The sequence below is a fragment of the Microtus ochrogaster genome, chromosome 15, assembly GCF_000317375.1.
Source record: "Microtus ochrogaster isolate Prairie Vole_2 chromosome 15, MicOch1.0, whole genome shotgun sequence".
Lineage (NCBI taxonomy): Eukaryota > Metazoa > Chordata > Mammalia > Rodentia > Cricetidae > Microtus > Microtus ochrogaster.
Window position 1 is genome coordinate 775,835 of NC_022017.1, and position 25,883 is coordinate 801,717.

General features: G+C 42.2%; 3 protein-coding genes across 5 annotated transcripts in view; 2 read left to right on the top strand and 1 right to left on the bottom strand.

The window, feature by feature from the left end:
• Positions 1-4,760, bottom strand: part of Nckap1l (NCK associated protein 1 like) — a 44,091-nt gene extending 39,331 nt beyond the window's left edge. For both annotated transcript variants that reach the window (XM_026782789.1, XM_005353773.3), the window contains exons 1-3: positions 4,629-4,760; positions 3,506-3,616; positions 1,990-2,082 (exon numbers count right to left, since the gene is read on the bottom strand). In XM_026782789.1, the coding sequence (XP_026638590.1) occupies positions 1,990-2,082; positions 3,506-3,616; positions 4,629-4,730 (306 nt within the window). In that variant the 5' untranslated portion in view covers positions 4,731-4,760. The remainder of the gene's footprint in view (positions 1-1,989; positions 2,083-3,505; positions 3,617-4,628) is intronic.
• A 2,264-nt stretch (positions 4,761-7,024) lies between these two features.
• LOC101980237 (gametocyte-specific factor 1-like) lies at positions 7,025-14,854 on the top strand. Of its 2 annotated transcripts, none has more exons than XM_005353774.2 (7): positions 7,025-7,051; positions 10,234-10,331; positions 10,619-10,739; positions 10,881-10,979; positions 12,473-12,539; positions 14,126-14,187; positions 14,698-14,854. In XM_005353774.2, the coding sequence occupies exons 2-7, from the start codon at positions 10,239-10,241 to the stop codon at positions 14,709-14,711; spliced, it is 456 nt and encodes a 151-aa protein (XP_005353831.1). In that variant the 5' UTR covers positions 7,025-7,051; positions 10,234-10,238; the 3' UTR covers positions 14,712-14,854. The 2 variants fall into 2 exon arrangements, with proteins under 2 accessions (XP_005353831.1, XP_013204117.1); XM_013348663.1 differs by lacking the exon at positions 7,025-7,051 and adding an exon at positions 8,132-8,271.
• Positions 14,855-21,593: 6,739 nt separating this feature from the next.
• The window catches only part of Gtsf1 (gametocyte specific factor 1), a 31,666-nt gene continuing 27,376 nt past the window's right edge, over positions 21,594-25,883 (top strand). The window contains exons 1-2 of the mRNA XM_005353775.2: positions 21,594-21,661; positions 23,496-23,540. Coding sequence (XP_005353832.1) covers positions 23,525-23,540 — 16 coding nt within the window. The 5' untranslated portion in view covers positions 21,594-21,661; positions 23,496-23,524. The remainder of the gene's footprint in view (positions 21,662-23,495; positions 23,541-25,883) is intronic.

Here is a 25,883-nt window from a genome sequence, read left to right on the forward strand (position 1 = left end):
ATTTCCTACTGTATTAGCCAATAATATCACAGAATACAATATTTCCTACTGTATTAGCCAATAATATCACAGAATATAATATTTCCTAAGCAGGATAAGTGTATTAAGATTATATAAGAAAATATTCCTGTCCTTAGCAGATGTATGCTAAAATATTTTGGGAAGGACATGTCATGATGTCTGCAAACAAGCAGCATGGTTTGGAAGAAAGTAAGTGACAAGAAATATGGCCAAATAGTAACAATCAGGAGATGCAGAATACAAAATGCTTAGAATCAAAAGTGTCTCATACCTTCTATATTTCATATTTGGAAATGTTTACATGTATATATAGACTATCTTGGGAACTGAACCCAAATCTAAACACAAAATTCATTTATGTTTCATGCACAGCTCATGCCCATGGCCTGTGTGGGTTTGAATTGAGATTATTACTGAAGATGTGATCTCTCAGCTTCCTGCTCCTTCCCCCAATGCCATTCCTCCTTTGCTATCATGGATTATCCCTCTAGAACAGTATCTTCTATATATTGCCTGGCTCATGGTGTCTTATCATACAATAGAAAATTCATAGTCTAAAGATAACTTTATGAAATTTTTATAGTCTTCTATTTTGACTGTAACTGGTCACAAAGGCTTAAGTAGTCATGACAATGCTCAGAAAGTTTCAGGTGTTAGGGTATTTCAGAGTTCAGCTTTTCAGATTAGAGATAAACAACCAGTACTACATTTACTTTTTGGGGGGCAAGGGTGGTAGTTCAGACAGGTCCTCACTCTGTAGACCAAGCTGGTCACAAACTCAGAGATCTGTCTGCCTCTGCCTCTCAAGTGCTGGAATTGAAGGTTTACATCACCATGCCAGACTAACATTTGAAATGTTTAATATGTTTATGATAAGATACGGAGAAAAATTCTAATGTAAAAAAGGTGTGGCCTATATAGAAATCTCCTAACACTCAACAGCAAAAACTAAACAAAACTGATTTAAAATATACAAAGAACTTAAAGGAGATATGTCTCCAAAGAAGATATATAAATATCCAGTAAAAACAATAAGAGAAGCTGGGCAATGGTGGAAGACACCTTTAATCCCAGCACTTGGGAAGCAGAGGCAGACAGATCTCCGAGTTTGAGTTCAGCCTGGTCTACAGGATGAGTTCCTGGATAGACAGGGCTACACAGAGAAACCCTGTCTTGAAAAACTTAAAAACAACCAGCAAACAAATATAATAAAAGGCACTCAGCATTGCCAATTAGCAAGACTAATTACAACAGCAACAAGGGTGTAGCTGAGAGGTGGAGCTTTGCCTAGGATTTGTGATAGGTTTGACACCCACTGTCCAAAAGGCAAAAAGCAACAATTGTTAATCCCAATATCAGAATGCTGATAAAATATATCCCATATGTACTGTTGGTAGTCAATTAAATGGTACAACTACTGTGGAAAAGGAAAAAGAAAACACAGCAGCCAAGTCCCACAGTTTTCCTCTGACCCCCATGCACACAGCACAGTGAATGCGCACCCATGTTCACGCACATGGTAATGATAAGTTCCACTTATGGATATCTCAAAGAAGAACTGAAATCAAGATCTGGAGAGATGGCTCAGTGGTTAAGAGCACTGCCTGCCCTTCTGAAGGTCCTGTGTTCAGTTCCCAGCAACCACATGGTGGCTCACAGCCATCTGTAATGAGGTCTGATGTCAACAATGTATACCTAATAAATAAGTAAGTAAATATTTTTAAAAAAAAAAACGAATATGCTGGATAGTGGTGGCACATGTCACCAAGCACATCCACTTTTGTAACTCTTGAAGTAAAAATATGGTATTTCATATACAGCTCATCAACAGTACATCTTAGACATCATTACATGTCAGTGCCTCGCTCCTCTTTTCTGTCAAGAACTTGAGGTGAGCAACACGAATGAACCCCTGCTAAGAAGGCTGAATCCCTGAGGCCCATGTCGACACTGGTACACAGGACTTACCCGAAACTCCATGACATCCACAAACGACTGGTAGTAGTTGTTGAAAATTTTAATTATCTCAGTTTTTTCACGATGTACTGGTCCTAAATGTTGCTGAGAGAAACACAAATGAAATAAAACATGTAAAATAAAAAAGTAACTATAATTAGGAGTACTACTCATTCTTTTTTTGTACGGTTGATTTTTTATTTTGTCTTGCTTTTCGAGTCAGGGCTTCTTGTGAAACAGTCCCAGCTGTCCTGGAACTAGCTCTGTAGACCAGGCTGGCCTCGAACTCACAGAGATCTGCCTGCCTCTGCATCCCAAGAGCTGGGATTAAAGGTGTGTGCCAATGAAAGGAGACAGAGACAGAGTCCCACATTGGAGCACCGGACTGAAATCTCAAGGTCCAAATCAGGAGCAGAAGGAGAGAGAGCATGAGCAAGGAACTCAGGACCGCGAGGGGTGCACCCACACACTGAGACAATGGGGGATGTTCTATCGGGAACTCACCAAGGCCAGTTGGACTGGGTCTGAAAAAGCATGGAATAAAACCGGACTCGCTGAACATAGCAGACAATGAGGACTGGACAGACAATATTGTATGCATAATAAATAAATAAATAAATAAATAAATATTTAAAAAAAAAAGAACAATGGCAATGGGTTTTTGATCCTACTGCACGTACTGGCTTTGTGGGAGGCTAGGCTGTTTGGATGCTCACCTTCCTAGACCTGGATGGAGGTGGAAGGTCCTTGGACTTCCCACAGGGCAGGGAACCCTGACTGCTCTTCGGGCTGATGAGAGAGGGGGAGTTGATTGGGGGAGGAGGAGAGAAATGGGAGGCGGTAGTTGGGAGGAGGCAGAACTCTTTAATAAATAAATTTTAAAAAGGGGACAGGACCAAGAACAACAACAACAAAAAAAAAGGTGTGCGCCAGCACCACCCAGCTCCCCAATCATTCTTAAAAAGACAACACTTGCTGGGGAGGAATCAGAAGCTTGCCCGTGTTCTCCAGTCTCTACACAGAAACTCTCCATCTCAACTGATGGCCACATGTGATTCTGACTAGAGCAGAAGGCTAGCTGAAAGAAGAATCCCAGTTCCCTTTTGGCTGAAGAGGTTTGCTATATAAATCAATAGGAAAAGAAAACAGATTATAAAAATACTTTGCATAGATTGTAAGAAAGCTAGGGCTAAGACAGGGAGAAGTATAGGAACTGCCACTGGATGCATAACATCCAGCAGTAAAGAAACAAGGCTTGAATATCAAGAACTACAGTAAAAGATGTACCCTGTGAGGCTAATGGAGCTGCCTCTCTGTTAGCACCAGTGTCCTCATGAACCTGGCTCACAAGGCTGTGCCCATGGGAGACTCCCATCTGAGCTCACAATCCTCAATACCTGAAGTCCTGTATATGAGCCGAGGAAAACGAAGAGATGGCAACACTTGAACGCAAGCAGCCAAAAGTGGAGCATGTGAGCCATACAAGAATAATGCCACAGAAAGGGGGAAAATGGGCCCAAGTTCTCACCGTGCTGTTTCGGACATCTATGCTGGGAAATTTTTTGTTGATGTACTTGAGACTTGATTCCATGGACTTTTCCAGTAAGAAAGGTGGTTTAGATTTTGGATCTGAACAGGTCTGCACAGACAAAAACAAAATATAACCACCATACTGTATTTCCACTTAGATACAAACCTCTATCTGAATCATTCATTCCTACTGTCTTTCTTGGGAATGGCTGGCTGGGAATTCACTATAAAAGCATGAGCGTAGGTTAGAACCAAGTTCCAGACAGCAAACTAGCACCCCAAAGAGCTAACAACTTGTCATCTTGTCTTAACAGAGGCTTGGTTCTAACATAGAGAGGAAGCTGCTTCCCCACCCCTGCACTGAAGCCGGAAGTATCAAAAAAAAGTGCCTGCTCAAAAGTTGGACTTTATATAAAGCTCAGTGTCACAGTTCCCTCCAATATGTGAGGGGCTCGCCCCAAGAGGCTTTTATAGATGACACGAGGACATAGAAACCGTATTCCTGGTGTGTCACTACAAGGGCACAAATGCCCCTTCCCATAAGGCCCTTCTTCTCTCTCCCAGGAGAGTCTCAAAATTATCTATACCTATATCTCTACTTCCTACAGCTTGCCCAGCCCCTGGCTCACTTCTCAACATCTGTTTTGCCCAGTTTCATAGTTTCTGCCCTAAACACAGGCACACACATGCACCAACACAGCATGGATAGCCATAAAGTATCTTAGAAGACACCCACCTCCTTTAAAAACATCCATTTAGGGAAATCATTCCACAAAAACAGAAACCTAACTTGAAAACTCAAAAAGTAGAAGAATTAGCAATAAATAGACCCAAAACTCTAAATCCGAGACCTTATCCAAGTCATTCAGAACATGCTCTCACCCCCATCCCCACCCCTCCCTCAGTCTTTAGGGGAAGATGATGCTCTCGAACAGGAAGAAGCCATACCTAGAAAGGGCTAGCCTTAAAAAGAAGCCTCCCTCTGTCTCCCCAGACTGAGGGACCTATACTGTCTGAGTGGCTGAGAGCCACTTAAAGCAGTGGGGGAGAAACAGGATTGACTATTGGGCCTGCAGGCCTCCAGGCTCCTGCCCTGATTCAATAAAATGACCCGTGCTTACCTTCTTGATGTTGTACATACGGATGAGAACCCCCTGACCTCGGTCATTCAGGATAGTGAGCTTCTCTGCTAATTTATGCTGGTAGGCAGAGGTCAAAGACATGATGGCCACCGAGAAAGAGGAACATCCAGATGGAAGACACAATGGCCCCAAATAGTCTCAGCCTGGATGACACCGCCCTTTTTGTAGAAGGACCCAGCCTAGTTGGCGTAACAGGCTTCCGGGTGCCTCTGCAATTGGTTCATGGGGAATAGCGATCATGAGGCTCACAGGCCTTCACAGCCTCTTGTGCTTCCTCCTGCACCCTCAGCAGAGGAGACTTCCTCTTTCTGGTTCTGCAGCACTTGGTAAGCAGTGGGCGGAGGCTGCGGAAAGGAACAGGCTTTCAAGGCTCCTCACAAAGCAGCGCCTTTGACTTTACCCCTCCCCAAGTGACCCAGCCAGGTATTTATCGCCAGCCCCATGCACCTCTACCCTTTCCCTTTTATATCCCCATCAAGAATACCTCTTCTTTTCTACCGACCCTTAGGGCCCAGCATCCTTTAGGACCTGGGTCAGATCCCATCTCTACTATTCCATTCAATTTTGTGTTCTAGTCTATTTTATGCATAAATCTATTTATAGACATGATTGGGAGGGTTGAGAAAGAGTCTTGTGAACTCCAGGCTATACTCAATCTATTTCCTTGTGTAGTTGAGAATGACCTTCAACCTCTGATCTGCCTGCCTGCACCTCCAGAGTGCCGAGATTACAGTCATGTACCATCAGACCTAGCTTCCTTGTTATAGTTTTAAGCATATGCCTTCTCTCTCCCACCCACATCAGATGCTCCTCCCTAATGATAGGTATGATACCTAATATTGATACCCTTTGTAATATCTAGTTCAGTGATTCTGGAAGTGTGGTCCAGCAGGAGCACCTTAGAAACTTGCTAGATTATACGAAAAATAAAATGTTTTAAAAGAAGCATACTAAATATGCAAAATCTTAGCCAGGTGGTGGTAGTACTCAGGAGGCAAACACAGGTGGATCTCTGTGAGTTCCAGGACAGTTAGGGTACACAGTGAAACCCTGTATCAAACACACACACACACACAAAGTATCCAAATAAGGGAATAGACCTTGATGGTTAGCTTTAGGGTGTCATTATGGTTTATAAGGAGAGGGCAGGGTAAAAGGCAAGGCCTGCCAGTACCATGTTTGGCCATAAGCAGGCCTGCTAGAGCCCTTCAGAACCTGTCTCAGATATAACACTAAAAATGTATTGAATTATTAAGACAATTTAATCTTTTTTATCAAGTTAGATTTAAAAAAATAAGCCCCACAATGAGAAACCAGATTAATTAGCAAGAAAAAATTAACAATGATTCTTGAAGCTTAGCTGTTTGGATAAATTTCAGCACTGAGATAATTCTTACATCCCAACCAACCCTCAAACCTCTCTACCTAAAGAAGCTCTCAACTTATTTCAAGTTTCTTTCACGCTAGAGAGTAAAAGATTCTGGGAAGTTCGAGGTCAGGTATCCTGCACCTGTTTCCTTCCTGCAGCCTTTTCTCTGCCTCTTTAATCATCCCATTTAGTTCCATACCCAGAGCTTTCATGTGTGCCCGAAATTCTGGGTGGGGGTCGGGGAAAGGAGTCAGGAATGATCAACGTTTATCATCCAAAGAACTTAGCATGCTTGCTCCTGAGAAAAGGTTTTGTTTTGAAGAAACAATCAAATGCTTAAGATATGAAATTTCAAACATCTCTGAGGGAGGCTTTGCTTTTTTAGAAAAGAGACTGTCTTCGTTTATTTAGAGGGGCCTCAAATGCTATGAGCCTGGAGTAACACGATGAGGGCCCTGAAGATTTAAACCACCTGATGTTATTAAGGAAGCCCAGGTTCTACTGAAGAAGTCTTTGGGCTCTATTGGTCTTTTATCTTGACAGGGAAGGATAAATAGCAGGCTGTCCGAGGCAGCTAAGCAGTCCAGCCACAGCCTCCACAGGGTCAGTATCTTTCTGTTGTCTCTTTCTCACTTATATTTTTGTCCTTGTCCAAACAAATTAGTTAAAGATTCTCTATGCCAAACCAATCTTGTTTTCTGCCACCTTTAATATATACTGCCTAATCAAATGGGTACCATGGTTTCTGTCTTCTGAGAGTGCGCTATGTTTGTCTCTGCCTTCATTTGTATATGCTTTTCCTATTCTGAACCAAATCCTAGTCAAACTTCAGAGTTTTGCTCGACATCCCTAAGCCTGAAAAACAGCTTGAATTTGCAGGAAAATGGATGGAACTAGAAAACATTATTTTGAGTGAGGTAACCCAGACACAGAAAGACAATTACCACATGTACTCACTCATAGGTGGTTTTTTTTTTCCAGGAAGTGAATATTTTTATTGGAAACAGTGACTCTGAGAGGAAATTAACCTCAGGTAAGAACTCTTTAAGCACAGTTCAAGGCCTTACCAGCAAAACTGTTACAAATAAATTCAGCATTTTCTGATTCATTTTAAAGGTGTGTGTGTGTGTGTGTGTGTGTGTGTGTGTGTGTGTGTGTGTGTGTGTGTGTGTGTGTGTGTACGCGTGCACTAGTGAGTGAAGGAGTGAGGTCCTTCTGGAGCTGGCATTACAGGCACTTGTGGGCTGTCTGATGAGGATGATGGCGTTGAATTCGGGTCTTTTGGAAGAGTAATGCATGCTTTTAATCATAGGTGGTTTTTAAACATAAAGCAAAGAAAGCCAGCCTACAAACCACAATCCCAGGGAACTTAGCCAACAATGCAGACACTAAGAGATACTTACATAAATATAATCTACATGGGAATTAGAAAGTATAAAAAGACAAGATTTCCTGAGTAAACTGGGAGAATGGGGACCTTGGGGGAGGGTTGAAGCGGGGAGGGGAGAGGCAAGCAGGGGAGCAGAGAAAAATGTAGAGCTCAATAAATATCAATAAAAATATATAAAAATGATGATAATCCCTTATACAACTATGGAAATGATTAAATGATTTGTTACATGTGTATGTTTAGCCCAGGGCCTAGTAGATTAGATTCAGCATATCAAAAATAAACTCAAATTTTGATTTTTGAAAGTGTGCTGAGTTTGTCCTTTCACTTATGGAATTCTGTGTTTGGCATAAAGAAAAGGGGCACGTTAAAAGACAGGACTTATTGTGGCAACAGGTAGTCTTTGGGGACATATCAAAAAGATTATTCTTCAGGTCCTTCTGTGAACTTGAAGAACCCTTCTAAAAATATCTATTTATCCCAGAGCAAGGCCTAGCAATGGTGAGTGTAGCCTCGTAACCTAGTAACTATCAACCAGAATTCCCTGAGGAGCTCTTAAAGCCACAGACAGCCAACCTGCACTCTGAAGACTCTGATCCAATAGTTCTGGAATGGCCCCAAAGGATCTGTCCCTTTAAAATTCCTAATGATTCCCATGTGGCAACCAGACTGAGAACCACTTCTCTGAGACTTTACTATGACATCAAAACTTCCCAACATGCTGAGAAACGTGTACTGAGCAGAAGGCTTGGACAGCAACTGATTCCCTGGGTAACCGGAGGAGAGTGCTGTGCTTTCTGTCTTTTCAAACTTCTTTCATTGATACTTCCCTTAGGATTGAGGGACAGTGCTTGGAGAACTGGGTAAGTCTCACTGTCCTTCTGCCAGGTTTAAGTATGAAGGTAGCTTTGAGGAGTCTATCTGTATCACACTCATGGCCACCCTCTATGGGAAATGTTTTGGTTAATGAACAAACTAATATCAGCTGTTGACACTGAATCCTCCAGCAATCTTTGTTTATTAACACCAGACTTATCAGTGTGACCAAAATTCATACTTTTCCTTGGTCACTGGCCGAAATAACAGATTTTCTGAAGGTTACATATAGATATTAAGACACATTTTCCATTATCCATTTATATTTTTTCTCTTTTTTGTTTTTTTTTTATTTTTGTTGTTATTGTCTCCCTCCCTCCCTCCCTCCCTTCCTTCCTTCCAGACACGATTTTTCTATGTAACAGCCCTGGCTGTTTGTAGACCCCTTTATAGACCAGGCTAGCTTCCATCCACCTGCCTCTGCCCCCCAAATGCTGGGTTTTAAGGCCTGTGCCACCACTTCCCAGATCTGTCATCTTTTTATAATCTGAAGATAATCATATATAGTAATGGATTTTACTAGCTTTAATTTTCCAGAAAGTCAACTAACTTTAAGTATCCATGGCTCAAGTATCATCATTAGTAAGCAGTGAAGGCATAAAGAATCACTTTGGTTTGTGTTCCCCAAAACTACCTGAGTCTAAATCCCTGATTTAATCGCCAAAATGCCGTCAGGAAAATCTGCTATCTAACAGTCTAGCTCTGTGCCTTCTGTCTGTCAGTGCTCTAGGCACGGTGCACAGTCAAATTGAAACGGGCTATTCTAGAGCACTTTTCTATCCCCATTGCTTATGCCACTCTGCCTTGATATTATTTTCTGTCACACACACCACCACCAAACTATACATCACTGTTTTGCAGAAATCTCAGCTATAACTGTTGCCTAGAAACCTGGAAGTCCTTGAAATAAATGTCTGCTTAGATAGCTAAAGACAGCTAGCCATAGGGGAGAGTGGGCCTCCTATTGGCAGTAAAACGCAGCAGCTTTGAGATGGTTTATTTTTAGCTCACTTCTAGGAGTTAACATCCACAAGTTTAGACACTTCAGGCTAACATTCTTAGGTAAATGTAAGTGGCCAAAACTCAAAGACATTATATTGTGGTTCTTCTGATTTTTTCTCAGTGGTTATACTGAAAGTAGCTCAGCTTTAGAAAAGCTGGGGCGGGGGGGGGGGGAGAATGAGGAACACTAAAGGAACCAGCTACCCAAATCTTGATTAAATAGTGCACAAATGTTGAATTTCATCATAGTCGGGTCTGTGATGTTTCCAGGGATTCTTACCTGCTTAATAGTCTATTTGTGAAGTAAGCGTTCTATTTAAAGCAACCTATTAGTATGTAGAATGTCAAATTTTGGCCTCCCAGAACAAGGAAGCAGAGAGTTTACTCCATCGTCTAACCAGCTAAAACTATTGCTTTTGTTATTCAAATATGTCTTTGTGAGTGGTGTGTATATGTGCGCACACACACACACACACCCACACACGTATCCCAAGATGGTAAGAAGGTGTGGGATCCCTAGGAATGGGCGTTACCAGCATTTGTCAGTCACCCAGTTTGGGTGTTGGAATCTGAACTCCTTAACTTCATGATTGAGCAGAAACCAATCTTAATTGTGAACTATCTCTTCAGCCCCCATACCACATTGCTTTTAAGAATAGAAAATAGCCAGGTGGTGGTGGTGCACGCCTTTAATCCCAGCACTCGGGAGACAGAGGCAGGCGGATTTCTGTGATTTCAAGACCAGCCTGGTCTACAAGACTACAAGAGCTAGTTCCAGGACAGGCTCCAAAGCTACAGAGAAACCCTGTCTCGAAAAACAAAAACAAAACAAAACAAAACAAAACAAACAAACAAAAACCCAAAGAATAGAAAATAGGTCTATGTCAAGACAACCTGACCTCAAGTGGTAATCTTTTCTTTTCCAACCTATGATGCCTGCCTTTTAGGACCAATGGAGTTAGAAGCCATAGAACTCTGTCCTTATGACCCAAACCACAGGATACCAGCCAGCAGGTTACAATACCATCTGGCATCATGCAAAAAGGTAAGTTTCCCCAATAAAAGCTGAGGAAATTTTTTCAGAATAGTTTTTCTTTGGTTTGGTTTTTTGCTTCCACTCACAACTAGAAACTAGTCATTCTTAAAGCTGAGACATAATATCTCTTCAGCATTTTCAGAAATGAGTGGAGGGCCGGTTGTGGTGGCGCACGCCGGTAGGATTTGCTGAAGGAGGCAGAGGCAGGAGGATCACGAGTTCGAGGCCAGCCTGGGCTACAGAAATGAGTGGAGGATAGAATATAAGCAAAATATAACATGAATTTTTCCTTCTAGAAAAATCCGAAGATAGCTAAAAAGATGGCTAACTGCAAATATAACGCTTGTCATGTGGTCCCAATCAAAAGGCTCAAGGATCATGAGGCCAACTGTGTCAACAGAAGTGCAGTTGATGATGGTAAGCTTTTCATTCGAGAGCGTGTAGGCAATACCAGATTCTGTTTCCTACACCCACAGTCCAGAGTTACTTAGAAGCCTTAGCTACCCAGCTGTTAAAAATTGTCTATTCTACTTCAACACCTTTTCTGCTTTGTTTCAGAGCCCCTTAATCTTCCAAAGGTCACTCCCCCAAGTTTTGAAGGAAATGAAAACTCGAATGCTGGCGATCAGATCACTGACCCTGACGTCTGGAATGTGGGTGAGCAAGGGTGAAACTGAACACAGCTGTGAACAGAAGTGCTCTTTAGAACTAGCACAGTAAACACAACCCTGAGTAATAAATCTTTATGCTTATCACACAACCCTTCGCTACACTAGATTACTAAGTTTAAGACCTGTCTCTAGAGGGGTGGCCCACTTAGAAACAGTAGTCTCACTGAGCTACAAGCCAGCATCCCATGGCCGCAGCCTTTGACCAGGACTGAGCTTCATCAGCCAAGGTGTCCATACTTTGTATGACCTCCTTATTTGCATAGCAGAAATTGTGCAACTGGGAGTTTCAGACCCAGCAGCTCACATTAAGGTCCTAGTGTCATATCCTAGTGTCACTGGCCGAGCTAGACGACCTTCAGTTACATGATGCAAATAGCATGCTAGGAAATTACCACAAACTGACCCTAACCAAACCAGTACATCCCCCAGCAGGAGACACTCCCACCTGCTCCCCATGTGGTTCACAGCCTGTGCTACAGTAATGTTATTACTGTTAGAATCATCTGAGAAGAGGGAACCACAATTGAGAAAATGCCTCCATAAGATCAGAGTATAGGTAAGCCTGCAGGGCATTTTCTTGATTAGTGATTGATGTTGAAGGGTTCGGTCCATTGTTGGTGGTACCACTCCTGGGCAGGTGGTTCTGTGTTCTATAAGAAAACAGGCTGAAGGCCTGGCAGTGGTGGTACATGTGTTTAAGCACTCAGGAGGCAGAAGCAGGTAGATCTCTGTGAGTTCAAGGCCAACCTGGTCTACAGAGTTCCAAAATGGCCAGGGCCACACATAGAAAACCTGTCTTCAAAAACAGAGAGACAGAGAGACAAAGAGAGACAGAGAGAGAGCACAGTCTGCAAGCTAGCAAGTGGCACTCCTTCATGGCCTCTGCTTTAGCTCCTGTCTCCAGGATCCTGTCCTAACTCCCCTCACTGGTATATTGTCACCTGAAAATGTAATGGAAATAAACCCTTTCCTCCCCAAGGTGATTTTGCTCATTGTCACAGTAATAAAAACCCTAAGACAGAAATTCAGTGGATAACAACATGAGAATACAAACTTACTGCTGTCAACATTCCAAATTTAGCTTCCAAAGATGACACAAAGGAGAATGGAAAGGTACAACTGTCTTTAACTACCTAGTTTGAGAAGATACTTCTGTTTACATTCCCCGGGGAAAAATAAGGTGGTGGACTTGTGGTCCCTGAAGAGCAGCTGCTTCCCAGCAACAACTACATAAGGGAAACTAAGAAAAGCCCTGCTACCAACAAGCTGATGATGCTCAGGATTTGTTTCTTCTTCCTACCAACAAGCTGATAATGCTCAGGATTTGTTTCTTCTTCCTACCAACAAGCTGATAATGCTCAGGATTTGTTTCTTCTTCCTACCAACAAGCTGATAATGCTCAGGATTTGTTTCTTCTTCCTACCAACAAGCTGATAATGCTCAGGATTTGTTTCTTCTTCCTTGTTCTCTGCTTTCTAGATCATATGCATCATTCTCCTTCATTTGTTCTTGAGACGTTTGCTCCAAAAAAGCTGGTTTGTGAAAGGTAAGTCAAACTGTATGCTATCACCATCATTCAAGGTAATAAGTTGACTTTTGAAAATGTTTATTTTCTTGCCTGTTTAGAATGGCCAGGGTATTTGTGGGCAAGCCCGAGGACAACCTGTTGCCACCAGTTTTCTCCACTCACCTAATGGATTCTGGATTTTACACTCAGGTTCTAAGGCTTGGCCGTATGTGGTTTGGCCCACTGAGCCATCTCACCAGTCCTAAAGATGAACATTCAAAGAGAAGATGGCCATTAGACCTTAGACTCAAAATGCCTGACTGTCACTAACTTAAAAGATTGGTGATCAGGGCTGTTAGAGTGGTTCGGGTAGTAAATGCTTGCTGTCCAAACAAGAGGACCTGAATTTAGATCCCAGACCCATGTAAAATACTCAGGAATGGTAGTGTACACCTGTAATCAGAGCACTGAGAAAGCAGACAGGAGGTTCCCTGAAACTTGCTGGCCAGGTAGCCTGACCAAATCAGTAAGCTCCAGGTTCAATAAGAGATCTCATATCTAAAAAGCAAATGATAATAAGGTGGTAGTCTAGTGATATGTTCCAATGATCACGGTGCCTATTGCCATGCCTGGCAGCCTGCATTCACTCCCTAAGAGCCAAGTGATAGATGAACTCTCCCATAAGTTTTCCTCTGACCTACACACACAGACACACACAATGACTCAGCAGTTAAGAGCACTCGATGCTCTTCCAGAAGACCCAGGTTTGATTCCCAGCCCCCACAGCAGATCACAGCCATCTGTAACTGCAATTCTAGGAATCAACATTTCCTTCTGGTCTCCATGGTCATGAAGCACACACTTGGTACACAGACATAAATGCAGACAAACACCCATATACATCAAATTTTACATTTTTTTAAATAAGCAAGGTAGAAAACAGTTGAAATATCCAACACTGATCTGTTGTTGGATACAGATCACACACACACACACACACACAATTACATATTACCACATACACACACATAAATGTGCATGGTTCTGGGTACTTTCCTTTGTTCACCTGGGACTATAATCAATCAAGGCCTTGTACATACAAAATAATTGTGTAAAGAATAAAAGACCAGGCTGGAGAGATGGCTCAGAGGTTAAGAGCACTGACTGCTCTTCCAGAGGTCCTGAGTTCAATTCCCAGCAACCACATGGTGGCTCACAACCATCTGTAATGAGATCTGGTGCCCTCTTCTGGTCGGCAACCATACAGATAGAACCCTGTATATATAATAAATAAATCTTTTAAAAAATAAATAAATAAATAAATAAAAGACCAACTTCTCAAACTTAAGGGGACCAGCTCTGCACAAATAGCTCAGTGTCCCTAGCCAAACAAGCTTGGAGAGCACATACCAGGGTTCCAGAGGCCACTGGTGGAGTCATATGAGAAGTGAAGGCATAAAGGACAATATGAAACAAAAGACAGAAATTAAATGATTCCTACTATAACCCTGAGTAATATCAATTATGCTGGATAATGTTGCTCTGACTGCCTGGAACTGGATATATCCGTTCATTCCCCATTCCTGCTTCCCTGTTAACTTGCTTCTTGTGGTTCTCTCCTATAGTGACTCAAGAGACCTACAACAGGCTGATAAGTATCCTAGCAGCTACAAGTCCTGGGGAAGAGGTAATGTAACCTTTGTCAAATTAATATCAAAGTTTTAACATTGTGTTCTAAACTTTCAAAGATTCTTAGACAAACCTTCTTTAAAAAAAAAAAGGAAATAAAAAGAAAGAAAAGCTATTGGTATAGTCGCACACCTTTAAGCTCCAAACCTAGAAGGCAGAGGCAGGCAGATCTCTGTGAGTTCAAGTCCACCCTGGTCTACATAATAAGTTCCAGGTCAGTCAGGGTTACACAATAAGACCCCATCTCAAAAAATAATTTATTAAAATATTGGTCTGGGAATTCAGCTCAATGATAGTGCTCCTGTCTCATATGCACTTGGTACAGGTTCAACACCTATAAAAATTCGTATTCTGTTCCTCCTCAACCCACAATAGGATACAGGGAAAGTCTTAGGGACTTCAGATCAGACACTGGAGAAAAGGCTGTGAAAAGCTGTTCTTAAATGCTTCTGCCACACCTCAAGCTGTGAAAATGACACTATTTCAATCTTTTTCTTTCTCCCTACAGGTCAGAAAAACTGATGGAGACATTGCAAATTAAAGTGCCAGCAAACAAATAGAAGTTGTTTTTAAATGTTAGGAAAAATCTCAACTTTTAAATAAACTCTTATGTTTGTCATCTTAACATGTTTTTATCTAAATAAAGAATATTTTCTTTTGACAAACTTACTTAATTTTATATTCATCCTTGTTTTCATATCTGAAGGCTACAGAGCTCGATTGCCTAGCTCTATTATTAGAAGGGGAATTACCATCAGTCTGTGGGCTCTGGAACTATTCCAAAATTAGATTAGTCATTCCCCAAGTTTTTCCTCACTTACTGCCACGTATCATGACCCTCCAGTCACCCTTCTTCAATCTGCTATGCAGATATTCCATGCTTTTAAAGGATATAGTTTTTATGGAAAGCTGGGTTTGGAACATGGCTCTAAATCTACCTTCCTACCTCTGCCAGCTCAGTTTGTTCTCAGCTTATTATTCCTGACTTTTCATTCTGCTCAGTTTTAAATGTCCCCCTCCACCCTTTAGTCAAAACCCTGCTCCAGATTTCAAGTCCATCTCCTTTGCCACTGTCTCCTTCAATGATGTCTAACATGGCAGTTAGACAACTTTCTCCTTTCTACCTAGCTAATGCCATCAATCTCAAGAAAGGTGCGAATTGTGTGGTTTTTGTATTTTCCATACAACCCTCCCTTCTACAATCCTCCCTTCCCCTCTTCCACAGGGTTCCACCTAATGTTTGGGTGTGGGTCTCTGCATCTGCCTGGCACTGTGTGTAAAACAAACCCAAACGCTGGCTTTTCTACTGATACAAGGTCCCATTGTAATCCAGGGTGGCAAGCCAACATCGACTTCTTTTAAACTTTATTTTTAAAATATTTTTTAATTTATTCTTCTCTCATGCAATCCATCCCCACCCCAGCCTCCCTTCCCTCCACTCCTCCCAGTCCTTACCCCACCTCCTATCTCACCCAGGTCCACTGCTGCTGCTCCATTTCCCTTCAGGAAAGAAGAGGCCTCCCAGTGATATCAACAGAACACTGCACAACAAGATGCAATAAAATAAGGCTCAAATCCTCACATCAAGGCTGAACCAGGCCTCCAGATAAGAAAAAGGTCCCAAGAGCAGGCAAAAGAGAGACAGCCCCTCTTCCACTGTTAGGAATCCCACAAACACCAAGATAAACATAGCATGTCAGCAGAGAATCTAGCACAAACCCATGCGAGTTTCATGATTGCTGCCTTGGTCTCTGTAAGTCCCTGTGAGCCCTGCTTAGTTGATTCTGTTGTGGCTGCGCTCTCGGGTGTTCTTGACCCCTCTGGCTTCTACAATCCCCCCTTCCCCTCTTCAGCAGCGTTCCACCTAATGTTTGGGTGTGAGTCTCCGCATCTGCTCCCATCAACTGCTGAAGGAAGCTTTTTTGATGACGATTGGACTAGGCACCAATCTATGGGTATAGCAGAATATTACTAGGAATTATTACATTGACTTTTTGGGGGGGTGAGGAGGGTTAGTCATGTTTGGTTCTACCCTAGGTCTCTGAGCCATCAGCTCAGCTGTATCTCATTATTGAATACCCATCTTTTTAAAATAATGACACTGGGAGTTTTTGTCTGTTTATTTTAGTTTGTTGAGTAATCTAGACCTAGTCAGACTTAAAAACATGCTGCTCGCAGAGCAGAACTGGCCCTGGGCCTTGCTGCCTGCTACATTGGGTGAGCTAGCTGGGGCAGTGCTGAAGAGCTCACCCTGGTGGTGACAATGATGAAGGACAGTTGGCGGGCTGAGCAACCCAGCTAGCACTCAGGCCCAGAACCAGGCTATGAATTGGCCCGCCCAAATATCCATCTCAGCTATGAATTGTTGGAGCATGTGAAGGGGCTGGATCTACAGATCCAAAGCTACAGAAGCCCCATGATACAGGACAACAGGACACCCAGAAGGAGTCCCAGTAAGGGCCCAGTATCAATAGAGTAACTGAACCAGAAGCCTAGAGCCAGACCAATAATCCTTTGCAAAGAACAGTTATAAGTAAAGATGAATGGACTAGGGCTGGAGAGATGGCTCAGTGGTTAAGAGCATTGCCTGTTCTTCCAAAGGTCCTGAGTTCAATTCCCAGCAACCACATGGTGGCTCACAACCATCTGTAAAGAGGTCTGGTGCCCTCTTCTGGCCTGCAGACATGCACACAGAATATTGTCTACATAATAAATAAATAAATAAATAAATATTTTTTTTAAAAAAAAGATGAGGGGCTGGAGAGATGGCTCAGTGGTTAAGAGTATTGCCTGCTCTTCCAAAGGTCCTGAGTTCAATTCCCGGCAACCACATGGTGGCTCACAACCATCTGTAATGAGGTCTGGTGCCCTCTTCTGGCCTGCAGACATACACACAGACAGAATATTGTATACATAACAAGTAAATAAATAAATATTAAAAAAAAAGATGAATGAACTAAGGTGTATATGATGTGACTCATTGGACCACACTACAGCTTCCATGCCAAAGCTTTCTTTTATTTCTTTTCTATTTTTTTATTTTTTTTCTTTGTTGGGGGGTGTTACTGTTTTGTTTTTAGGTTATACTTTTAAATTTTGTTTGGGGGCAGAGGGCAGAGGTGAGGAAATAGGAAGATTAATGGGATCAGGATGCATGATGTAAAATCCACAAAGACTCAATAAGTTTAAAATAATATGCGTGGGGCAGTGGTAGTGCACGCCTTTAATCCTAGCATTTGGGAAGCAGAGGCAGGTGGATCTGAAATCAACACCAGCCTGCTCTACAAAGCAAGTTAGAGGACAGCCAAGGCTATGCAGAGGGTCCCTGTCTTGAATCTCCTGCCCCCAGGAAAAAAAATATTATCATCATCAGATGAACACCTACCGCCTTTTGAGGCTCAGCCCTGCACAAGTTTCCTAGAATCTGTTCAAATGATCTTTTTTCTTCAATTATGGCAAAACTGAAGGAAACTGAACTAGCCATTTAATATCCCATATGTCCTCCTACACACGTTATACAAAGGAGACCTACTGATGTTCACCCTTAAATTTGTATAGCATTAACACTTTTGTTTGTTTTTGAGAATTTTTCAGTACATAGTACAAACTAGCCTCAAACTCAAAATTCTCCTGTCTCAGCTTCCTGAGCACTAGAATCACAGTTGTTTACCACTTTGTTTTTGTTAGCCAACCTTATTTTGAACTCAAATTAAAGTGAGCCTCCTCACTTCCAAGTAGTCTAGGACTATAGACATTTCCAACTGTACTCAGTTTGCTCTTATTTCCTAACTAAGGAATTACACATTTCAATGTGTTGTAGTTTGGGGGTTTTGTTTATGTTGTATACATATATGTGTGTGTAGACATATATTCAATTTTGGATAATAATCTCAGCTAACTCCTAGAATAACCCTGGTATAAATTACTTGGTCTCATTGTTTTTCCATTTTCAAATACTATCAACCTAGGCAGAAAAAAAAAAAAACAGCCTGAAAGAAAACTCAGCAGGGATCTCAGATAAAGCATAAATTTGTTTGCCTTGAAAGGGAATGAACAAAGTACTGAAGAACAGGACAGATGTGTGGTGCACCTTTATTTCCAAGTCACCACTGCAGGACAGCTTTACCTTTGTTTGTTGAGTCAGTGGGCTTGTCCGGTGGTGCTAATGGAGCAGCTGTCACCTGAGAACTCTACCATTGTGACAGGAAAGGCATCAGACTATAGGAAAGCCTACTTGAGGTTCTCCCTGTTCCCATTCTCTCAAGCTCTCAGCTTTCTCTGAAACTTCAATCTGTAAGTATCTAAATGAAAAGTAGTTATGGGTCATAGCAACAGTGACAAAAATTGCACCAGATCTCTGAAAAGAAAATTAGTTCAAACCACTCTGGTCCCACTAATTCTGCATGAATGATATTGTGATAAACTCAAAATTCATAAGATCTCATAAGAATTGTTTTAAAGCCAGGCGGTGGTGGCGCACACCTTTAATCCCAGCACTTGGGAGGCAGAGGCAGGTGGATCTCTGAGTTCGAGACCAGCCTGGTCTACAGAGCAAGCTCCAGGCTCCAAAAGCCACAGAGAAACCCTGTCTCGAAAAACCAAAAAAAAAAAAAAAAAAAAAAAAGAATTGTTTTAAAGCAGTGGTGGCGCACGCCTTTAATCCCAGTACTCAGGAGGCCGAGGCAGGTGGATCTCTGTGAGTTTGACGCTATCCTGGTCTACAGAGTGGGTTCAAAAACAACAAAAACAATTGCTTAAGCTGTTTTCTAATGATCTGAAGTGAACTTGGAAAAAAATTAGCTTTTCCTAAAATGCTTTGTGCTAAGTTTACAATGAAGCAATTCTCTCGGAAAAAGCATTTACCAGCTTGCTCCTATGACTCATCCCCACCATCCAGGTGAAGGAAATGCTTTCTCAAATTTTCTTAGTCTGGCTGCATATTAGAATCATCTAGGTAAGTTTTTAAAAATAGCTATGCCTAGAGCCAGGCGGTGGTGGCACACACCTTTAACCCCAGCACTCAGGAGGCACAGGCAGGAGGATCTCTGTGAGTTCAAGGCCAGCCTAGTCCACAGAGTGTATTCCCAGGACAGCTAGGGCTGTCAAACAGAGAAACCCTGTCTTGAAAAAAAAAATTACTATGCCTGGCTCTTTTCTGATTAATTGGTCTAAGACAGGAATTTACATGTTCTTTTTTGGGGGAAGGGAGTTGTTTTGGTTTGGTTTGGGATTTTGTTTTTAGTTTTTTGGGGGTGTTTTGTTTTTTGAGAAAGGATTTCTCAGAGTATGTAGTCCTGGCTATCCTGGAACTCAAGCTGTAGACCCAGGCTGGTCACAAACTCAGAGGTTCACCTACCTCTGCCTCCCAAGTGCTGGGATTAAAGGTGTGGGCCACCTCCACCAAGCTACAAGCTACACGGTATGTCTTAAGTACTCCCCAAATGATTCCAATGTGCAGACATGACCAAGAATCATTATCCTACTAGGGCTGGAGAGATGGCTCAGAGGTTAAGAGAACTGGCTGCTCTACCAGAGGTCCTGAGTTCAATTCCCAGCAACCACATGGTAGCTCAAAATTATCTGTAATGAGTTAATGAGTGTAATAAGATCAGGTGCCTTCTTCTGGTGTGCAAGTATACATGTAGGCAGAGCACTATATACCTAACAAATAAATAAATCTTAAAAAAAAAAAAAAGAATGACCAGCCCATCGTCGGTCCATCTCCCATCCACAACCTATTTCTTCCTAGGTTTGGGTTGGTTAGTTGGTGGCCCTCCGTGACTGGTGCCGATTATCAAGGTCAGTGCTCTGATCTCAAGTTACACCCCTTGTTCTCTCATTTAATCCTATGTGCAACTATACAGTATAAAAGGTGTAATCTTTTCTCAATTAAATGCTGCTGGCAGCCACTCCGATTCATCCTCAGATCATGTCTGTCTGCCTCCTCCCCACACCCCACACATTCTCTTTGGGACCCCACCCCCACCCACTCTGAGGCAGCTCTTCCACCAGACAGGGTCTCACTCTATAGTTTGGGCTGTCTCAGCTGGCCTCAGATCCATGACAATCCTCTTGCCTCAGCATCCCAAGTGCTAAGATGACAGGTTTGTGCCTCTACTCCCTAGCTCCTTCTAATGTCTTATTCCGAACTGAAAGCTCTGAAGCATTCACTAGTCAGCTGACTGGAGTGTGAAGCAGAGCTGGAATTCGTTTACAAATTATTCCTGTAAAAATAAAGCACCCACTTCTAAGACCCTATTCACCTAAGCTCCTTGTTTTTGCTATCCTGATGATTCTCTCAAACTGTATTTAGGCTCTTACCCACTGAAACATGTCAGAAGTCCCAGGATTTCAGCAGTCAACTTCTAGATGGCCTACTAAGATTTGGACAGTACAAAATTTTCTGTCATATCATACAATGTATTTTACAACTTGGTAGTTTTAAAACAGTATCACCAAATCTACCCACAGTGCCAACACCTTTTCAAACGCTATAAAATTTATAGTATAAATCATTTTTCTCCCTAATGCTTTTGCAAGGCATCTCAGGCCCTACTAAAAATTTCCTTATAGGAATTTACACTCTACCACTTCCTGGCATATGTTGTACTCCCATTCAACCACCATTCCAATTTAGTATCTGTTTTCCTAAGCACTTTGGGGACAAGTATTTATACTTAAGCTGGTATACAATTATAGTTTAGGAATGGTATCTTTTCTAAAGGACTCCCAGTGCTTTGACTTTCCTGCTTTCAGTTCTTTGACCCACCTGTCCTCTCCAACTTAAAACTCCCTTTAATCCCACCACAAATCTATCATCCTCCCAACTATTCTCAGAGACTACCATTGTCTTTCCAATTGAGAGCCTACACGTACTACAGAGTCACAAAATCCCTGCCCTTCCTGATTTTCCTCAGCTGTCCTCTTTTGAACTCTCAAAATCTAAATTACATTTCTGTCTCAACAACTTTTTTTCTTTGGTTTTTCACGACAGGGTTTCTCTGTGGCTTTGGAGCCTGTCCTGGAACTAGCTCTGTAGACCAGGCTGGTCTCGAACTCACAGAGATCCGCCTGCCTCTGCCTCCTGAGTGCTGGGATTAAAGGCGTGCGCCACCATCACTCAGCTAACAGCACCCAGCTCCGACCAGTCCCATCCTTTCCCTGGCTTTTCTAAGATGGCCGCCCCAAAGCCAGCAAAGGAAGCTCTCCACCCACATAGGACCATGTGGGCCAGAGAGTAGAGAGAGGTGGCGGCTAAAAGCAAAGCGGCTGAAAATCCCCAAGAGGTAGCCTTGAAGGCATGAGGGTGAGCCAAAGGGAGGAAGCGTCACAAGTGTTGGCTTTGTAGCGCTGGGCCAGCGCAAGCTACAGTCACAGGAAGTGCAGCCCCGCCCTGGCATTGACCGGAAGTGGGCGTTGCCGGGTCCTGACTGTAAGGCGAAGTTGGCTGTGGGGCGAGCGTCTGAGCTGAGGTAAGGAGGAAAGGTGGTAGGCTTTGGCTTGGGTCAGCCCTTGGGAGCAGTTCACGTGTGGCATACCTTCAAGGAGGAGCCCTCCCTCACTCCCCAACCTCAAGTCCTCGCCACTGCCGCGTCGCCCATTATACCTCGACGGCCTGCCTGGCACCTTTTTCCACCTTGTTTTCAAAACCTCCCCCTCCTTGCCTGCTCCCTTTATCCTCGCGTTGCTTGAGAATCTTCTCGAATCCGGGGGCTTTTGGTAAGGATAGAGAAATTACTACTTTACCGAGATCTGCAATTTTTTTCAGGGTTTAAACAGTAGCTTCAGATTCGCACTTTATCCAGTTCACAGCAGCCTAGTACTGAGGGAAGGGAATCTAATCACCGGTTAACTGTTTGATGGGGAAGATAAGAGACAGCTGGGTGATACCTGAATTCCAGCACTCTTGACCTACTTGTAATCAATCTGCTGGGAAAGAAGAGGTCAGCTCTCTAAATAGCTGAATACTGCATTCATCTCTCTTAGATACCTTGAAATTTTTAAAAAAATGAAAAAAGAAAACAAGAAAATGTAATGCTTGACTCTTCCTTCCAAACCTTTTTTATTTTTAACAAAGTATGACATAACTGTAATAGAGGTTCCAGAAGGTCAGGGCAATTTAATACAAACATGAAGAATAATTTTCAGACAGTTTCCCTAGTAATTGTCATTAACAAATGGGCTCTGCAGCGAAGTACTAAACTGGAGTTTAGCTGATCACCTGTATTTCCTAACAAAGGTTCTAATGGTGCTTATGTCATAGAATGGGGGGAAGGGGTATGGAATTGTGTGAGAGGCCAAAGGAGAGCTTGCCTAGAGACAACAGCTGTATGTGCACCCAATTTTCAGAGGATTCCTATGGGAGTAGTTAGATACAAGATTAGTTTTCCCATAATAATAAGTAAATTAAATCAGTGTTCAATAGAGCTCTCCAGTAAAAGAGAATTCAAACTGAGACATTTTATTTTAATGTTTTTCATTTCTGTTATATTTGTTCTCTTACATGTTCTCTGTGAGTTCTTAAATCCTAAATTCACTGTAGAGAGGGAATCAATACTGACCGGAGTAGGACTAATCTTGCCTTTATGTAAGAAATGAGAGGAACAGAGTAAAGATAGGAGAACATCAGTATGACATCTCCTGATCTCATTTTTAAAAAGTTATTAAATAAGATTTATTTTTATTTTACATGAGTATGTGTGCATTTATGAGTGCACCATGGGTATGCATTGCCCACCGAGGTCAAAGAGGGCATTTGATCCCCTCAAACTGGCATTATAGTCACTTGTAAGCTATGTGGGTGCTGGGAACCAAACCCAGATCCTCTACAAGAGCAACCAGAGCTCTTAACCATTTAGCATCTGTCCAGCTAGAAAAAAGAGCTTTAAAGTAGTTTATCTGGAATTTTAAATAATAGTATTTCATGGCCTTGACTTACCCCCTATTACTAATGTTAAATAGCATCAAACTCTAGTAGGAGGTGAACAGTGGCAGGTGTTGTAATACCTCTTAAAATACATTACTATGTTGTCACTTGAATATAATTTATGTCTGTAGTCATATTTGGCCTAGCTGTTTTTGGGCCCTGGAGTTTATTCCAAGAATATGAATTATATGATAATGCTAAAATTAGTCTTAGGAGTAAAGAATGCTTTAAAGAAGAGAAATGTCTCGGGAGGAGGCCATATACTAAGGGTTTGTCTTATTGAACTTGAGCGGCTTCAATTCCAGAAAGGATTCTACATCTTAGGGCTGTCTTTTGATAAATTTCATTTCTGATTCTCTGAACCATGTTTTTCCCTCTAGCACTTGAACAGGACTCCTTTGCCATCAGCATGGAAGACACTTACAGTATGTACTGCTTGCTGCCTTCAGATAATATGTAGTGTGATGCCTGACTAGACTGGATGTTGTGAAAAATTTCTACGTGAAATGCTGAGAAAGAAAGGTCTGTGTGGTGTTGAGGTATAGATATAATTCATATTTTAGAGCTGGAGAGATGGCTCAGTAGTTAAGAGTACTGGCTGCTCTTCCAGAGGACCCGGGTTCAGCTCTCAGCACCCATATGGCAGCTCACAACTGTCTGCAACTCCAGTTGCAGGGAATCTTATACAGACATGCAGACAAACATCAATGCACATAAAATGAAAATAAGTCATTTTTATTTTTTAAAAAGAAATATCAAATTTTAAATATGACTCTTGGTCTACAGCCATATCACTCTGAACAAATGGTCTGAAATAAAACACTTTCAATATAAGTAATGAGAGAGATATGAGAACTAACTGTAATCCCAGCTCATAGGAAGCTGATTCAGGAGGATCCCAACTTCTAGGCCAGCTTGGGCTTCACAGCAAGGTTATTAAAAGGCAAACCAACAGGCCAATGAGATGGCTTCGCAGTGGAATGTTTGCCGTACAAGCCTGACAGCCTTGATTTGAGTTTCAGACCCCAGGTAAAAGGAGAGAAAACTGACTCCATAAAGTTGTCCTCTGATCTACACACATGGTAATAAATACAAAATTTTTACAAGACTGGGATGTAGCTCAGTTGTAGAACACTTGTAGAGCACTCTCAAGACCTGTAATTTGGTCACCGACACCAAGATGGATGGATGGATGGATGGATGGATGGATGGATGGATGGATGGATGGATGGATGGATGATGGAGGGAGGGATGGATAATTCTTTTCCTATAGAACAGTAGATTGAGAGCTGACCTAAATTGCCAGACCAGGAAGCAAAGCATTTGGTAATTCTCATTGTCAGTTTTGACTCCTGCTCTACATGGGCAGTTATCGTGTGTGTGAATCATAGAGTACCTCCCATTCTGTCAGTTGCTGACATGGGCAGTTATCGTGTGTGTGAATCATAGAGTACCTCCCATTCAGTTGCTGGCATTTGCTAGTGACGGAATGGATTAAATGAAGGAAAACTAATAAGAATCTCATTTCTGAATGCTCTCTGGGTGTTCCGAAGCTGCACAAATAGGGAAAGATTGCTGGCTAAGAAGAGCACACCTGGCATAATAAGCACGCCTGTCCTCCAGGACTTTTCCTCCCTATTCATTCTGTCCTTCAGATCACCTTTCAGGCTCATTTGCATCATGACCGTGGTTAGCAATTTATTCCGTGTTTACACTGCCAGTGAAACTGTTTCAGTTCCCCACTGGTTTCTGATTTCCACTGCAGTCTTCTGCTTTATAAGCTTCTTATCAAAGGTGAATTGTTTATCCTTACCTTCAAGGGGTGGCAAGGGCGTTTTATTGGGTTGCCTTAACAACCAAGCTTGTTAAGATTGGGGGCACAGCCAAGGCAGCTTGGATAGCCTAAGGGCAGTTTTGAATAGCAGGGTTCAGGGTTTTCTTGACACAGCAGTCCATGTCTGCAGTTGTCTCCGTTTTCCAACACCTGTAGGAGGCTCTGTCTTTGCAGTTTATTTTTATTTCAGCCGGATGGTTTAGTAGTCATTAATTGAAGGAATTTTTTCTTATCTATATTCCAAAATATGAAAAGTAAAATCATCTATCTGACAAAAGAAATGAGATCATGGACAAGGAAACTAGAATAACCAATACAACATACAGAAGTAAAGCAAAGAACAGATGGGGGGAAGCTATTGAAACTCTATGGCTATCAACTTGTTTACTAGAAATAAACTAGGATCCTAATTATTCCTAATTTGCATAAGGCCAGCTGGATAGGGAGAGTAGAGTTCACAAGTGCAGTGGGCCACCAGCAGTCCATTTCACCCTTGGTGTGCTACTGGGAAATCTTGGTTGGAGTACCTACCTAGAAAATAGAAATGACCCTGAATTGTTACCCTTAAGAAAGAAAAAGGAGCTGTGCAATAGTGCCACACACCTTTAATCCCAGCACTTGAGAGGCAGGGCAGGCAGATCTCTGAGTTCAAGGCCAGCCTGGGCTACAAGAGCTAGTTCCTGGACAGGCTCCAAAGCTACAGAGAAGCCCTGTCTCAAAAAACCAAAAAGAAAAAAAGGAAGAGGAAGAAAAATACTTTGGATGCCATTTAGCATTTCTGTTTTATAATAAGAATGAAAACTGGCGGGGCGGTGGTGGCGCATGCCTTTAATCCCAGCACTCATGAGCAGAGGCAGGAGGATCTCTGTGAGTTTGAAGCCAGCCTGGTCTACAGGACAGTCAGAGATACACAGAGAAACCCTGTATTAAAAAA

Bases quoted from the DNA above. Each gene is read 5' to 3' on its own strand.
- LOC101980237 (XM_005353774.2), top strand. From the start codon at position 10,239: ATGGAGTTAGAAGCCATAGAACTCTGTCCTTATGACCCAAACCACAGG. The intron at 10,740-10,880 runs GTAAGCTTTTCA...GCTTTGTTTCAG, and splicing joins CAGAAGTGCAGTTGATGATG to AGCCCCTTAATCTTCCAAAG. The intron at 10,980-12,472 runs GTGAGCAAGGGT...TCTGCTTTCTAG, and splicing joins CCCTGACGTCTGGAATGTGG to ATCATATGCATCATTCTCCT.